This window comes from Doryrhamphus excisus, linkage group LG18 (assembly GCF_037039965.1).
Source record: "Doryrhamphus excisus strain RoL-2023G ecotype Guam linkage group LG18, RoL_Dexc_Guam_v1.1, whole genome shotgun sequence".
In the NCBI taxonomy this organism is placed as follows: Eukaryota; Metazoa; Chordata; class Actinopteri; order Syngnathiformes; family Syngnathidae; genus Doryrhamphus; species Doryrhamphus excisus.
Window position 1 is genome coordinate 14,774,785 of NC_136374.1, and position 15,654 is coordinate 14,790,438.

General features: G+C 41.9%; 2 protein-coding genes across 3 annotated transcripts in view; both read right to left on the reverse strand.

Moving 5' to 3' along the window:
- Positions 1-170: 170 nt before the first annotated feature.
- On the reverse strand, positions 171-7,987 carry dnase1l4.1 (deoxyribonuclease 1 like 4, tandem duplicate 1). Its single transcript, XM_058054975.2, has 10 exons — positions 7,846-7,987; positions 4,194-4,279; positions 2,805-2,893; positions 2,589-2,675; positions 2,144-2,256; positions 1,953-2,065; positions 1,547-1,704; positions 1,377-1,473; positions 673-748; positions 171-541 (listed from the first exon to the last, which is right to left on the reverse strand). Exons 2-10 carry the CDS (start codon positions 4,272-4,274, stop codon positions 375-377), a joined length of 981 nt encoding a protein of 326 aa, XP_057910958.2. The 5' UTR covers positions 4,275-4,279; positions 7,846-7,987; the 3' UTR covers positions 171-374.
- A 919-nt stretch (positions 7,988-8,906) lies between these two features.
- Positions 8,907-15,654, reverse strand: part of flnba (filamin B a) — a 54,162-nt gene continuing 47,414 nt past the window's right edge. For both annotated transcript variants that reach the window (XM_058054696.2, XM_078798677.1), the window contains exons 39-49: positions 15,376-15,579; positions 15,151-15,303; positions 14,942-15,064; positions 13,334-13,600; positions 13,131-13,268; positions 12,935-13,053; positions 11,808-11,940; positions 11,545-11,718; positions 11,212-11,430; positions 9,728-9,928; positions 8,907-9,650 (exon numbers count right to left, since the gene is read on the reverse strand). In XM_058054696.2, the coding sequence (XP_057910679.2) occupies positions 9,463-9,650; positions 9,728-9,928; positions 11,212-11,430; positions 11,545-11,718; positions 11,808-11,940; positions 12,935-13,053; positions 13,131-13,268; positions 13,334-13,600; positions 14,942-15,064; positions 15,151-15,303; positions 15,376-15,579 (1,919 nt within the window). In that variant the 3' untranslated portion in view covers positions 8,907-9,462. The remainder of the gene's footprint in view (positions 9,651-9,727; positions 9,929-11,211; positions 11,431-11,544; positions 11,719-11,807; positions 11,941-12,934; positions 13,054-13,130; positions 13,269-13,333; positions 13,601-14,941; positions 15,065-15,150; positions 15,304-15,375; positions 15,580-15,654) is intronic.

A 15,654-nucleotide genomic window follows, 5' to 3' on the forward strand; every position in this document is an offset into this window, starting at 1 on the left:
TAAAAATTATATTTACAAAAATTAATCATTTTTAATGACCTCTCATGGCCCACCAGAGGACCGCGACCCACACTTTGGGAATCCCTCACAGTGATTTCCCTTTCCTACATTATGTATTTTGGTCAAATAGTCACAATTATGCATCTACAACTTTTGGCCCTTGGGGAAAAAAACGTCTCTTTTGATGGGAACTTATCTACTATTGTACTTTGTTTCCTTAGATATTGAGTTATCTAATATCATAGATGCACCAGATGAATAGTGTTCAACTGAATCAGTGTGTATAGCATAGCATCACGTGACTGGCCACTAAAGGTCACCATGGTGACTTCCAAACCAGGAAGTCAATAGTCCAAAACACCCAGCGGAGTATTTCACAACATCTTGCAGCTGGAAGACGTCTGTTCATCTGTCTGTTTATCTCCACGCGTCATCTTGGCCAGCTTCATCTGGAGGATTTGGATCTCCAGGTTGAGCTTCTCCCTCTCCAGCAGCAGGTTCCCCTTTTTCATCTCCAGCAGCTCTCCATCCAGCAGTAGACCTACAGAACAAAAACATTGTGAAACAAATATAGTCCTACGCAAATGATTCTGGAGAACAACACTTTGTGAAACGTTCTATGAACTCTACCAAAGATTTATTTTGATTTATTAATTATTTTGATTTATTTACCTTGAGTTTCCTGTCGTGGTTCCATCAGAGACTTGAGCTCAACTTCTACGGGGTAATGGTCGCTGACCTTCAACGCCTGCAGAGATGCCAGGATGAGCTCAGATGTTTACAGTGACGCATGACGCACCATCATTCATTCATTCATTCATTTTCTACCGCTGCTGGAGCCTATCCTAGCTGTCTTCGGGCGAGAGGCGGGGTACACCCTGGACTGGTGGCCAGCCAATCACAGGGCACATATAGACAAACAACCATTCACACTCACATTCATACCTATGGACAATTTGGAGTCGCCAATTAACCTAGCATCTGAAGGACTATTCAATTATTACCAATTTTAATCAGATTAATCCCGATTTTTAATTAATCATGATTAATCACCATTAGCAACTACGTCTGAAATATGCCAATTCTAGTTGGCATAAAAATACAAGTCTAAAAATACATTTTTCTAACACTAGTGTCTTTAATAGTAGTACAATATTTGAATCAGGAGTTGCGTTCAAAGACACTCGTTTTTAGTGTATTTTCCAGCATGTTTTTGGAATGTGGAAGGAAACCGGAGTACCCGGAGAAAACCCACGCATGCACGGGGAGAACATGCAAACTCCACACAGAGATGGCAGAGGGTGGGATTGAACTCAGCGTGCGTGCAGCCCACACACCATCATGAGCGTTAAAAAAAAAAAAAAAAAAAAAGACACCTGCTCATTGCTGAGATTGAACGCTTTCTGGAAGTTGAAGGGTCGGGCAGAGTTGGGCACGACAGCGTGGAACATGTCGTCTCCGTAGACGACGATCCTAAAAGGCAAATCTGCTCAACAATGGCCTTCTGTACTTGTTAACTGTGTTGCGGTGCATTTGTGGATCCCACCTGTCGTATGTGTGTGCGTTTGCGGTGCTCGCCGTGGTGTCCACGTCGTCTCCGATCAGCCAGTGGAAGTTCCTGTCGCAGCGGATACGGATGCTCTGCATGTCGCGTTCCGAGACGTATGCGCCGTCTGCGTTGAAGTCGCCCAGGATCATCACGTTCTGTTGCCAAGGCATGGAGAACATACTGAACTGTAAACAGTATATGATGTATAATCTATTTTTATGAAATATCGTTTTCCCGTTACTGTGAATAAATGACATCAACCATATTAGCATGCCAAAAAACAGTAGATGTCAGGTGGAATACGCTATGGTGATGATGTAGGACAGATTAAATGTATGTTGAATAATGAACAAAGTAGTCAATCAGTCCAGAAAAATCAACATTGTCCTCCAAATGTCCTCACATCTGTCCTCCACTTAGCCTTCACGTGCTGAAAGACGTCAAAAAGTTCATCCAGCTCAGTCTCCGAGTCCTGTGGTTTGGTGTGAACGGGGATCATCACCAGGTCCTTCAGTACTGGTGGAGTAAAAAACATGCACACGTTGAGATGAATCAACACACCAGTCCATAAAACTGGAACTGTACGAGTTCCACCTGTGTTGTGGCATCGGAATCGCAGGATGTAAGGGTCCCTGGCAAAAACGTCCCCGCCATCGATCAACTGGTCATCAAACTGGTAGGAACCCACCAAGTCCACCAAGTCATCCCTGTGTAAAGAAGGCATCAAAGATGGCTTCCATTCTGGGAAGTTTAGCCAGGTTAGCGTCTTACTCCAGGATAGGGCACCTCAGTAGAAAAGCAAAGTTGCGATCAAGGGGGCGTGGTTTAAATGTGGCAAGTTTGTAAACAATGGAAGACCCCAAAGAGAGTTTTCTTGCTAAATTATACGTTTAGAATGTGCAACGAGCCCATAAAAAAAACAGCAGTGGGCCACAAATGGCCCCCAGGCTGCACTTTGGACACCTGTGCAGTCTTCGGTGTCATGGATGTGTCACACTAATCCATCGAACAGTGCGAAGGTGATATTGGGGAATCGTACCTGTAAAGGAACATGAACTGCTCCTTGTAGCGGGACCGTCCCAAGCGACAGCTGATCTTCAGAGTGTAGTGATGGGCCGCGTTGGACCTGCACACACACGCACACACACACACACACACACACACACACACACACACACACACACACACGTGTGATGCTACTTTCATGATTCATAGTTATAAGTTATTTATAGGTTTATTTATAGGTTTGGCTTACGTGTTGAGTGCATCCATGAGGGTCTGGACCGACATCCCGCTGATATCCACCACCTCCAGGATCACGATGATGTCATAACGTCGGATAATCTGCAGGCGATCGACTCCACATTACACAACGTAGCAACAAAACAACGTTTTCATATAACAAAAATACTTTTCCTCCTGGTGGAAAGCTGAGAGGTGACATTTCATAAGCAGACTCCAGGGAATATTGAATATTACTGTTAGAGTACCCTTAAAGCTTCAATCACTGTACTTTTATGTTGTACATGTATGTACTTTTGTATCATTAATACGACTCCATGTGAGTCTTACCTGGACCAGAATTAGAAAACCCCTACTAATGTAAACGATATCCTCCAATGGCACTAAATTGTAAATATTCATACTGTCAATCAAAGGTGAGTTTTTTTAATTCCAGCAAAGCTCACATATATAAAAATGGAAGGATGCTGGAAACACTTTTTATATATTTTATATATTTTTTAAATATATATTTTGTACATTACAAATGTAAAAAAAACAATCCAATATGGATCAATATATGCTAAGCTACTGTATCTGAAGGGTTATTCAATTATTACCATTTTTTATCAGATTAATCCCCATGTTTAATTAATCATGATTAATCACTATGAGCAACTACATCTGAAATATGCAAATTTTTACTGTATTTATTGAACAGAAAGATAAATGACAGGACAGGATTATATATATATTATAATAAATTATAATTATGAAAATAAATACATATATATAAATATAAATTATATATAATTATTAATATAATATAATTAAAAATAAATAATTATATATATATAAAATCCTGTCCTGTCATTTATCTTTCTGTTCAATAAATACAGTAAAAATTTGAATATTTCATATACACATATATATATATACACATATATATATATACACACATAGAGGCCTACTATCAACAACTGTCAGTCCTCTGCATCAATCTCCTGGTATGGCTGCTAATCCAAGTTCATCATTTTATAAGGCTAATAGATGATTACAAAAGCCATCTAAAAAATCTAAACTAAAACTAAAATCTCTTACCATGCTGTTAACTACTCCCTTCAGAGAGCAGCACAAACCGGGTCTAACAAGGACAGAAAAACGCTGCACAACTGTGCAAGAAGACAAATATCTGAGAGTGTGTAGTATTAAGACAAAGACGCCTCACAGGTCGTCACCTGGCAGCTGTACTAAATAGTAGCCGTCAAACACCAGTGTCAGTATCAACAGTGAAGCGGCCACTTCAGGACGCTGGAAAAAGCCATATCTCAAATTGGAAAAAAACATTTCCAAGTGATCCCAAACTTTTGAGCCGTAGTGTATACGTATATTATACTATATTATTACGACTCGTGAGTCTTACCTGGACCAGAATTTGAAGGATTTCTGGGTCGGACACTTTGTTCCTTCCAAACTTCTGGATGTTGAAAGATGCTATTTTCATGGCGGCTGTGGAGAACAGAAGAAGAGACCATGAGGGGGGAAAAAAGAGGGGGGAAGTTGGTCATCACATGTGTCTGAACATGCAAAGGTATGTGTGCTACGATCACAAAACGAGCCCTTTAAGTCCAACTATGCAGCTGCGTCTTTAAAGCTGTGTGTGTGTGTGTGTGATGCATTTTAAAGTGCAGCTGTCCGTTTTATTGCTTCCCTAGGACAGCACAAACATTAGCACATAAAGTTCCTAACATGTTGGCTGATTGGGACTCAGAATCAGATAGTGGTTTCGTATTTTAAGAAGATAAATAGACTCCAATAATCACAGCAGTGTTTTGCTTTTTGTCCTTTCTACGACAGCAACAAGTCTTGTGATCTTCGTCTCAGACTGACCGTAAAACCTCTTCCTTCCCTCAAACAGACAGGAAGTGTACCTTTTGTTTGCTACATCATGTCACAAGTGTTCACACTTGTGGTCCGGACCAAACATCTTTTAAAAGATACTTAGTGTACACGTTGGTGTGATTCGCTTATTTTTCAGGCTGATATTTTTTTCTAAAATTTTTTAAAATGTTCTTAAGCTCCCCTAAATAATTTATTTTTTTATTTATAAGTTTATTAACAGACACCATGCACACCATGTTATACACCAACCGGAGAATGGACGCAAACCAGGGCTAAATTATGGTGAAGAACACGCTAACCGGGGGCGGACTCTAACCAAGGTTCCACTGTATCACAAAGCAAAATGTTATGTGCTGGATTGTTATTTATTGGTGCTCTTTAAAAGTATATTTTATAAGCTCTTTGTGAAATATAGCAGAATATCAAAATAACTTGCCCTGCAGATGACGTTTTGTTTTGGAATATTTGCATAATAACATGTAATAACAGACTTATTTTTTAAAGACTGTCTCTCTACTGTGTGTACTGTAAACACGTGCGAAGAGCGGTGGGTGGCGCCGTCAAACTTGGCAGCAGACGAGTCTCTACAAGAATGTAACCGCTAATTGATGCCGTCACTCAGCGAGAACAAAGTTATGAACATAACTATTTGCTTTGAATAGTGCCCTTATTTCTACGTTGATTCACAAGTTGGTGTTGGTGAATGTAATGACCATGTCAATGATTAAACGGCAACAGGAGAAAGTAAACCCCTGCCGAGGCTAAACGATATCCTCTAATGGCACTAAATTGTACATCTTTAAACTGTCAATCAAGGGTGAGTTTTTTTTATTCCAGCCAAGCTCACATATATAAAAATGGAAGGATGCTGGAGACACTTTGATATATTTTGTACATTAAAAATGTAAAAAAAACTATCCAATATTGACCAATATATGCTAAGATACTGTGTCTGAAGGCTATTCTATTACCATATTTAAATCAGATTAATCCCCATTTTTAATTAATCATGATTAATCACCATTAGCAACTACATCTGAAATATGCCAATTTTGACTGCATTTATTTTATATATACATATATAATCCTGTCCTGTCATTTATCTTTCTGTTCAATAAATACAGTCAAAATTGGCATATTTCAGACAGTCGCTTCAGACAGCACACTTAAAGGAGATCTATGATGCTTTTTCCACTTTTTTGACCTATAAATGTAGTTAGAATGTTGTATTCTCGTGTTAAATGTTTCAGATAACGAGGTTTGGGCATTTGGATGTGAGCCCTGAAAGATGAAAACGCTCGGTTTCAAAAGGCGTGGTAAAACCGCCCCCTTTGTGATGTCACAGAGGGGCGACCTTCCTTATATGGTTCATGGATAGGAAGCACTTTGGAAGTAAATACAGCTGGAATAGGTGCAGATTCTGCAAAATCATATTTATTATTGTGTGTAACTGCTCTATAGGAGAACACGACTCAATACAAAGGGGCGAAAAATGAGTATAATAGGTCCCCTTTAAATGTAGTAGCACATTGTACATCCAAATTAAGAGTTACGAAACGTGATAAGAAAATCCACTTCAAGTTTCCACACACAAACACACACATAATCAGAGTGTCCCTGAATGCATCTCATGTTCTTGTAATGAGAATGAAGAAGTGTCCCAGCATGATACAGTATACATACAGTATGGTGTTGGAATTGTACTACTGTGCTTCCGTCTGCTGTCATAGCAACAGGCGTGCATGTCAGCTGACATCACACATGACAAAGGATAATTACATACTATGCGCATGCAAACATATTCTAAACAATCCTGTTTGCATAGGAACTGCTCTGCAAGTGCGAACGTGTATTCCGATACACACAAACAACCATGTGAACAGTCTAACGTTTTAGAAGACTACAATTTTTTCAAACCGACATTTTTAAGTGTAAAGATGGTCTCTCTTCCATTGCCTTGAGATTGACACCTTTGACACAGAGGATCTTAAGTGCGTTTTTGCAGTAAATCCTCAAAATTATCTTTAAAAATAATATTTACAGTAGCATAGCGCTCCTGTCACATGGAGAATAGCGTTTTTGGGAGTGGTTCCTTAAAAGGATCAGAGAGAGCTTCTGTCATATAGAGTAGAACCTCTGTTTATGTAGGCACTGGTTTTCATATGATTTGGTTTTCAATCAAAATTATTGCTAAAAACACAATCTATCCATTTTCTATACCCCTTATCTTCATTTGAATTGTGGAAGGGGTTTGCTGAAGCCTATCTAAGCTGACTTCGGGCGAGAGGCGGGGTACACACTGGACTGGCTGCCACCCAAACACAAAAAATACAGTACGTCTTGGTTTTCATACACTGTCTCTGGTTAGTGTAACACCTAATAAACTAGTCCACAGAATAGAGTGGCCAAACAAAGCATCCACGCTTTAATGGAATGCTCACACAGAACCATGAACAACTCATATCTGTCTCCTTTCATGAGGCATTCAAGAGCACTGCGTATTTTTGAGTGAGTTTAACAAATGCTAGCACTTGTTAAAATTACTTTGACCCAAAAGATGGCACTTTAACTCAATAAAACTCAATTTTAAGTTTAAGTAAATCATTTATTTGTTTAATAATTAAAAGTCATTTTATATGGATTTTTAATTTCTAAATGTTTCAAACAAAAAACTACTGCCGAACGCCGTTTTGGGAATTGCATGTTTTCCTCTGGTTAGGGGGTAATACAAATATTCCACCGAGGGAACTTCACTGAAATAGAGGATCTTTGACAATAGGAGTTCTCCATGATGACACCAACAGTCATCGTCTGCTCCAACAGGTTCTTATCTTCTAATCTGTGGAGGAGGAAGGGAGGGAGCAATGGCACCTTAGAAGAATGTCCCCCACGCCCCCGGAGGGAGGACACATCCTGTCTACACCTCATGGACACACTGTTTTCCCTCCTCAGACACGAACATAAAAATAAGAACACAACATATACCGCCCTGCGTCTACACTCCATCACTTTTAACAGTTTGAGTGTTCACAAGATGTCGTCCATTTTTCTTTCATTCAAGTCTCATCTTGAAAACGACAACTAAACATCTAATTAACTTCATTGTCTGCTCACAAACATTGAGACAAAGACTATAAAGACACAGACAATAAAGACAGGAAGTGGTTTGTCACCTGCTGGAGGAGGTAGAACGAGGAAGAGGACGCTGATACTTCTACTATTGTTGTTGTTGTTGCTTCGGCAGCCGGTGGGTGGTTGCTAGAAGAAGAACTCACTGCCAAGGGACACACATACTTTTACAAAGGTAGACTTTAGGAGCGTGTGATTGGTCGAAAAGTAACCAATAGCAGGAGCTTTTGTAGGAGGACCAGCAGATGAGCACCAATGACACGCCTACCGGAAGTGTGTTACCCATATAGTCAGCTAATATTCATCATGTTTGTGATTTTTTCTTTGTTTTATGTCAGTTGAAACTTTCTTATATATATTTATATACATACAGGACAGCACGGTGGTCGAGTGGTTAATATGTCGGCCACACAGTGAGTTTTCTTCGGTTTCCTCCACATACCAAAAACATGCTAGGTTAATTGGTGACTCCATATTGTCTATAGGTATGAATGTGAGTGTGAATGGTTGTTTTTCTATATGTGCCCTGTGATTGGCTGGCAACCAGTCCAGGGTGTACCCCCCCTCTTGCCCGAAGACAGCTTGGATAGGCTCCAGCATACCCTCTGAGGATAAGAGGCATAGAAAGTAATTAGATATCTACATACTATAACTGTGATCAATACTGAAGGCACAGTGCCTGTGCTTTGCATTAAGTGACCACAGGTGGGCGCACTTTTACCATCTAAAATGTTGAAATTACGTTAGATTACTTCAACTGTATACATGTTGGCTATTGTGGCATTGTAACGTTCTAATTAAGTTTACATTTGTAAAATACATTTATTTGATGTGAATTTTTTTCTGTATCGAAACGTAGTATTTTCAGAAAACGTGACAGTAAATGGATAATTTTCATGAAATGCAAAAAAAAAAATGGCAGTCCAATAGCCACTGACTGACAGTGGCCCCTAAAAAATAACCACTCTTGGCGTCTTCTTGCTCTTCCCCACAACTAGACAAATACAGTGTAAAAATAAGCTAATTACTGGATAACAAAACTGCTATTAAACAATTCTACTGCATAGTTAATATCCTTCCGGAATGATCATCACTGTCGAGGCCACACTTCTTTATTCCAGTTCATTTTTTATTATCAAATGTACATTATCACAGTGATTCATTCAGACTTAAAAACATTCCATCCAAAGAGCAAAATGTTTTTCCCTTACATAGAAAATCATCTTTTAGTGAACCAGAGCGATGCCTTCACTGTGCAGGTCAAAAGGGGAAACATTACAACTCAACATTGAGAGACAGCAATGAAGCTGAAGTAGACAATGCAGCAAGGGATTGTGGGAATTTAAATGAACATCAGTAGTCTACATGTAGAGTCCAGTTGTAATTCACACTTAGCAGAATTGGCAATTTGGAGGATGAGAAAACTAAAGTTTGGCTCGTGAAATACGGTTAAAACTTTGGCTGCGTCCATTTTTAATACTTCAGAAATTCTATTTCTTTGGAAATAATCACTACATTTGTCTACTTGCTATCGATATGGGTGAGATTAAAATATATTTTCACTTCCTCCATAACTTGAGAAGTTTTACATTCCTAAAAAGAGACTGAAGCAGCAATAATTTAGCGTACAAAGTCGAGAGCAGAGCATCGTGTTTAGCTCATCATGGGACGTTAACGTGAAAGGGCGATCCGGGGATGTGGTCCTCGCCCCACTTGACCACCAGGACGTAGTCTCCGTGTTCCCTCAGCACATAGCTGACGTTGTACTGCATGTCTCCCAGGTGCTTGATTAGAACCTCCTCACATGGAACCTCAGGGCCGTGGACGCCCACCACTAGCATGTTCTTACCTGGTGGAGAGCAGACGTATTCAAACCAAGGCTGAGACAACGGTAATAATGGTGGAAGTAGGCGGAGTCTGGCTCACCAGCCTTGCTGCAATCCACGGAGAAGCTGCTCTTCTGGCCCACAAAGGCCTTGCTGAGTCCAAGTCCTCGGCTCAGTACCTTGCTGGCGTCCGAGGTGGCCGGTCTGCTGAAGACCGGGCCACTGTTGGACCCTCCCACTGGTGGTTCTACGGTCAGTGTGGACGACATGCTGTCGCTGCTCACGTTCACCAGTGGAGAACCTGAAAGAAGACCAGGTGACACAATACAGTCACTTCCTAAAGAGATTCATAGTACAGCTACTGTGTTCGAACTCGCAATACTACTAATAATGTGAATAATATATTAACTGAATAAGACTATCACTATCCTAGTACACTAGTACACAACATAAACACAAGACAATTTAAATACTTTTAAGACGTTTCAGTAACCTGTGGAGTTCCCCAGGGGTCAATCCTGGGACCCCTATTGATCATACACCAACAATACTATATCAACAAGTACACAACATAAACACAAGACAATTTAAATACTAGTAAGATGTTTTAGTAACCTGTGGGGTTCCCCAGGGGTCAATCCTGGGACCCCTATTGATCATACACCAACAATACTACATCAACAAGTACACAACATAAACACACGACAATTTTTAGTAACCTGTGGGGTTCCCCAGGGGTCAATCCTGGGACCCCTATTGATCATACACCAACAATACTACATCAACAAGTACACAACATAAACACAAGACAATTTAAATACTAGTAAGATGTTTTAGTAACCTGTGGGGTTCCCCAGGGGTCAATCCTGGGACCCCTATTGATCATACACCAACAATACTACATCAACAAGTACACAACATAAACACAAGACAATTTTTAGTAACCTGTGGGGTTCCCCAGGGGTCAATCCTGGGACCCCTATTGATCATACACCAACAATACTACATCAACAAGCACACAACATAAACACAAGACAATTTAAATACCAGTAAGAATTTTTAGTAACCTGTGGGGTTCCCCAGGGGTCAATCCTGGGTCCCCTATTGATCAATCTGTCTCAAGTCCGGTTCTACACTAGATGAGCAAGTCATTATTATGGAGCATTATGGGGAGTTCAAAAAGATTGACAACTTTTTCATTTTACAAAACTTGCTTTGCAGAATACCCGCTTATGTTACTAAAGCTGCACAATAAGACTTAAAAAAACATCATTAAACCATTAGTATTATTTTAAAAATACAGTAGCGTATGTGTAAAGCACTAAAACCTGTTCATATGTTTACATGATGACACACCTCAAACAGGTTTCAATGTCAAATATTAGCTTAACTAGCGATGCTCACGTCTTTTTTTTCCCCTCTTGAGCCAACAAGGACGTTCCACCTTCAAATCAGCACAAAAGCGGAAGAAGAAAAGTGGAAGACAGAAGCTGAAGAAAAGAATCAGAAGACATCAGAAGATAAAGACAAAAGCAGAGGATTGATAGACAACAAGAAGGAAAGAAAGACGCTAAATGTTGTCACCTGAGACTCTGGCCTTGAAGGGACTTCCAGTGATGTGGTCAGAGCCTCCATACTTGATGCTGATGATGTAGTTTCCTGGAGCCATGGGTGTGTAATGCACCTTGTAGCCCTCCGCCACCTCCAGGCAGTCCATCTTGACCTTGGACGGGCCCTCAATAGTCACGGCCAGAGCACCCTCACCCGCCTTTGTGTTGTCGATGATGAACTCGGACTGGACACCTAAGCAGCATTGCAGAAAAGTAAGCAAGTGGAATCGTCCTGTAGACTATTTTCGACGATCTGACACGGTCCCTTAGTCATGGCGGCGGGGGGTCAGGGGTTACTTGAACCCACCTGTGGTGCCTCTCTCAAGACCAGAACCGTATGCCGAAACCAGACCGGGCTGTCCATCCTGCTCTGGCTTCCCGACCAGGACGGTGAACGACGTTCCTTGGACTTCAGAGCCCAATTTGACATCGACTGTGTGGAGGCCCGTCTCCCTGGGAATGAACTGGATGGCGTACTTATCTGGTAGGGAGGAACGGCGGAGGAGGTTGGGTTAGCGGAAGACGTGCAAAACGTCTTTTGGCGTATGAGTTACACACAAAAACGCAAACCTTTTTCCAGTGGGCTGATGACACACTCCTGTCGTGCTCCAGAGGGGCTGGTGACCTTGGCCTCCGGCTTGCCCTTGGCTCCGTCCATGCACACGTTAAATGTCGCTGGCTGGTTGACCTTCAGACCAGCCTTCTACAAAACACACACAGATGCAAACACATAGTCAAACAACCATTCACACTCACATTCATACCTATGGACAATTTGGAGTCGCCAATTAACCTAGCATGTTTTTGGAATGTGGGAGGAAACCGGAGTACCCGAAAAAAACCCACGCATGGACTGGGAGAACATGCAAACTCCACACAGGGTGGAATCGAACTCAGGTCTCCTAGCTGTGAGCCCTGCGAGCTAGTTATTACAATTAATAGTTTAAATTTTAATTTCCTACATGAAGATTTTTTTTGGTTACAATACGTTTTGGTTTGAGTTGGACCTTATGGAACACATTAATGATGTTAACCAAGACACCACTGGAATTATAAACTTATAATTATAAACTTTTTCACATCCTTTCCAAACTTAATCGCATCACCCAAACTTCCGATAATTATATATTTCAAAAGTCAACCTGGCTGAAATTATAATTAATAGTTTAAATTTTAATTTCCTATGTGAAGATTTTTTTTTGGTTACAATACGTTTTGGTTTGAGTTGGACCTTATGGAACACATTAATGATGTTAACCAAGACACCATTGTAATTATAAACTTTGCAACTTTTTCAAATCCTTTCCAAACTTAATCGCATCACCCAAACTTCCGATAATTATCCCTCTGTATTATCCTTCCTGATGGAAGAATATTAGCATATATTTCAAAAGTCAACCTGGCAGAAATTATAATAGTTTAATTTTAATTTCCTATGTGAAGATTTTTTTTGGTCACAATACGTTTTGGTTTGAGTCGGACCTTATGGAACACATTAATGATGTTAACCAAGACACCATTGTAATTATAAACTTTGCAACTGTTTCAAATCCTTTCCAAAATTAATCGCATCACCCAAACTTCCGATAATTATCCCTCTGTATTATCCTTCCCGATGGAAGAATATTAGCATATATTTCAAAAGTCATACAGTCCTATGATGTGTCGGCCATCTGGGGAGCGTCCTCATGGCTCACCTGAAGCCCACTAATGTTCAGGCGGTGGGTGTCGTAGGTGGGGTTGGCCGCAACAGGGACCAAGTAGGGACTGTCTGGGATGTGCTGGTCGTTGAACTTCACAGCGATCTCGTAATTACCTGAAGTACCCACACCACAGCGTCACACACATAAAAAGGACCATGGACATGTTTTTTTGGTTTGTAGTTTTATCTACCGGGTTCCTGGGCCACGTAAGAGACTCCGCAGGATCCATCTTTACGGTCATCGAATGAGATCTCTGCCCGGCTGGGTCCCTCCACAGCCACTGACAGACCCCCGGCGCCGGCCTCTCTGGTCCAGATACTGAACTCGGCTAAAGAGAGAGAATAACGTTGATATGAAGTAAAGAAAATACTAGCTGCAAATATTTGTGTGTACCTGGTTCTCCTGCCACCGCTGCATCCAGTCCTGGACCTCCAGCTTTGACCTTGGCGGCACCGCCCTCGCCTAGCGGCCCCACGGTGAACTGGAAAGGGCTGCCGGGCACATGGCCGCCCCGGTACCTCACGTTCACCCTGTGCACGCCTGTCTCAGAGGGCACGAACTGCACGCAGTAGGTGTCGTTGTCCATGGCGACAAGCTGGGCAGGCTGACTGGATCCTGATGGGCACGTGACTTCGGCCGTCACCTCACGCACGTCCAGCGCTGTGAAACATGAGACTGTGTGATAATGTAGTACCTTTAAATTGTTTATATTGTCTATATCGTATCATGCTGTCATTCAAGAAAGTGGCTTCAAATAAGCTGAATTAAGTTTAGTTGTCAATTTTCATTCATTCATTTTCTACTGTTTATCCTCACGGGGGGGTTGGCGGCGTACACCCTGGACTGGTGGCCAGCCAATCACAGGGCACATATAGACAAACAACCATTCACACTCACATTCATACCTATGGACAATTTGGAGTTGCCAATTAACCTAGCATGTTTTTGGAATGTGGGAGGAAACCGGAGTACCCGGAGAAAACCCACGCATGCACGGGGAGAACATGCAAACTCCACACAGAGGTCTAACTGTGTGGCCTGTGCGCTAACCACTCGACTACCGTGCTGCCGTGACAAATATTATTCATTCATTTTCTACCGCTTTTCCTTACGAGGGTCACGGGGGGTGCTGGAACCCATACCAGCTGTCTTCAGGCGAGAGGCAGGGTACACCCTGGACTGGTGGCCAGCCAATCACAGGGCACATATAGACAAACAACCATTCACACTCACATTCATATCTATGGACAATTTGGAGTTGCTAATTAACCTAGCATGTTTTTGGAATGTGGGAGGAAACCCACATATGCACGAGGAGAACATGCAAACTCCACACAGAAATGGCCGAGTGTGGAATCGAACTCGGGTCTAATCAAGATACTGTATGTACAATATTGTATTTTTAAATTTAAAGCTCAGTGGCACTCAAAATTGCTGGTTTGCTTTTTTTTGGGCAATAAGACACAATATGGGCTGCACGGCGGTCGAGTGGTTAGCATGTAGACTTCACAGCTAGGAGATCCGAGTTCAATCCCACCCTCGGCCATTTCTGTGTGGAGTTTGCATGTTCTCCCCTGTGCATGCGTGGGTTTTCTCCGGGTACTCCGGTTTCCTCCCACATTCCAAAAACATGCTAGGTTAATTAGCGACTCCAAATTGTCCATAGGTATGAATGTGAGTGTGAATGGTTGTTTGTCTATATGTGCCCTGTGATTGGCTGGCCACCAGTCCAGGGTGTACGCCGCCTCTCGCCCGAAGACAGCTGGGATAAACTCCAGCACCCCCCGCGACCCTTATGAGGATAAGCAGTAGAAAATGAATGAATAAAGACACAATACGTTCATGTCAGAGATAACAGTCATGATGATTGGACACCACATGATTTCTAAATATCAACACATAATTAAGGAAGGAAAGACAAATGAATTTTAAAGCACAGTAGGTGAAAGTAGCGGTGAAAACACAAAAAGCAAAGAAATGTTCAACCGTCAACAACGTCACCTGGTATCTTCAGGCTGAGGTCGCAAACGCTGCCCACGCCAGCGACAGGCGCGGCCCTTTGTTTACGTGTGATGCTCTCCCGGATGCGACCCTCCCCTGTCACTTGCACCGTGAATGGACTTCCTGTTGACAATTACACAAACACACACATGATCACATCGGACCTCCGCTTTCAAGCTCTGGCCATGTTAGCTGTGCACCCTTTCTACCTGGGATGTGCTGGTCAGAGAAACGAATAGAGACAATGTAGTTCCCAGGCTCAGTTGGACAATAAGTCACCATACACGTTCCATCTTCAATGTCCTCCGTCTGGATGTCAACCTTACTGGGACCTTCGATGGACAGAGCGAGGCCGCCATAACCTACAAGAAAAGGAGGCGTCACTTCATCGCTCTGATATAAAATATACAAAATAAACATCATAAAGTACGTACCCGCTTCTCGTGTGTCCACAACAAAGCTAGCATCGTTAAAAGTGATGCCCTCTACAAGACCTTCGCCGTGGGCTTTGACCCGGCTGGCATCGCCTATCTCCGACTGCACAATCATGATATTAATGGGGCTGTTAGCGACGTGGCGGCCGTTCTTCATGATGCTAACACGATGCTCGCCAACCTCCCTGGGGATAAAGGAGATACCTGGAAAGAAAAACAAAACAAACGTTACAAGAAATACGTATGGTCATGGATATACAGTAAAGTCTCGTTATATCG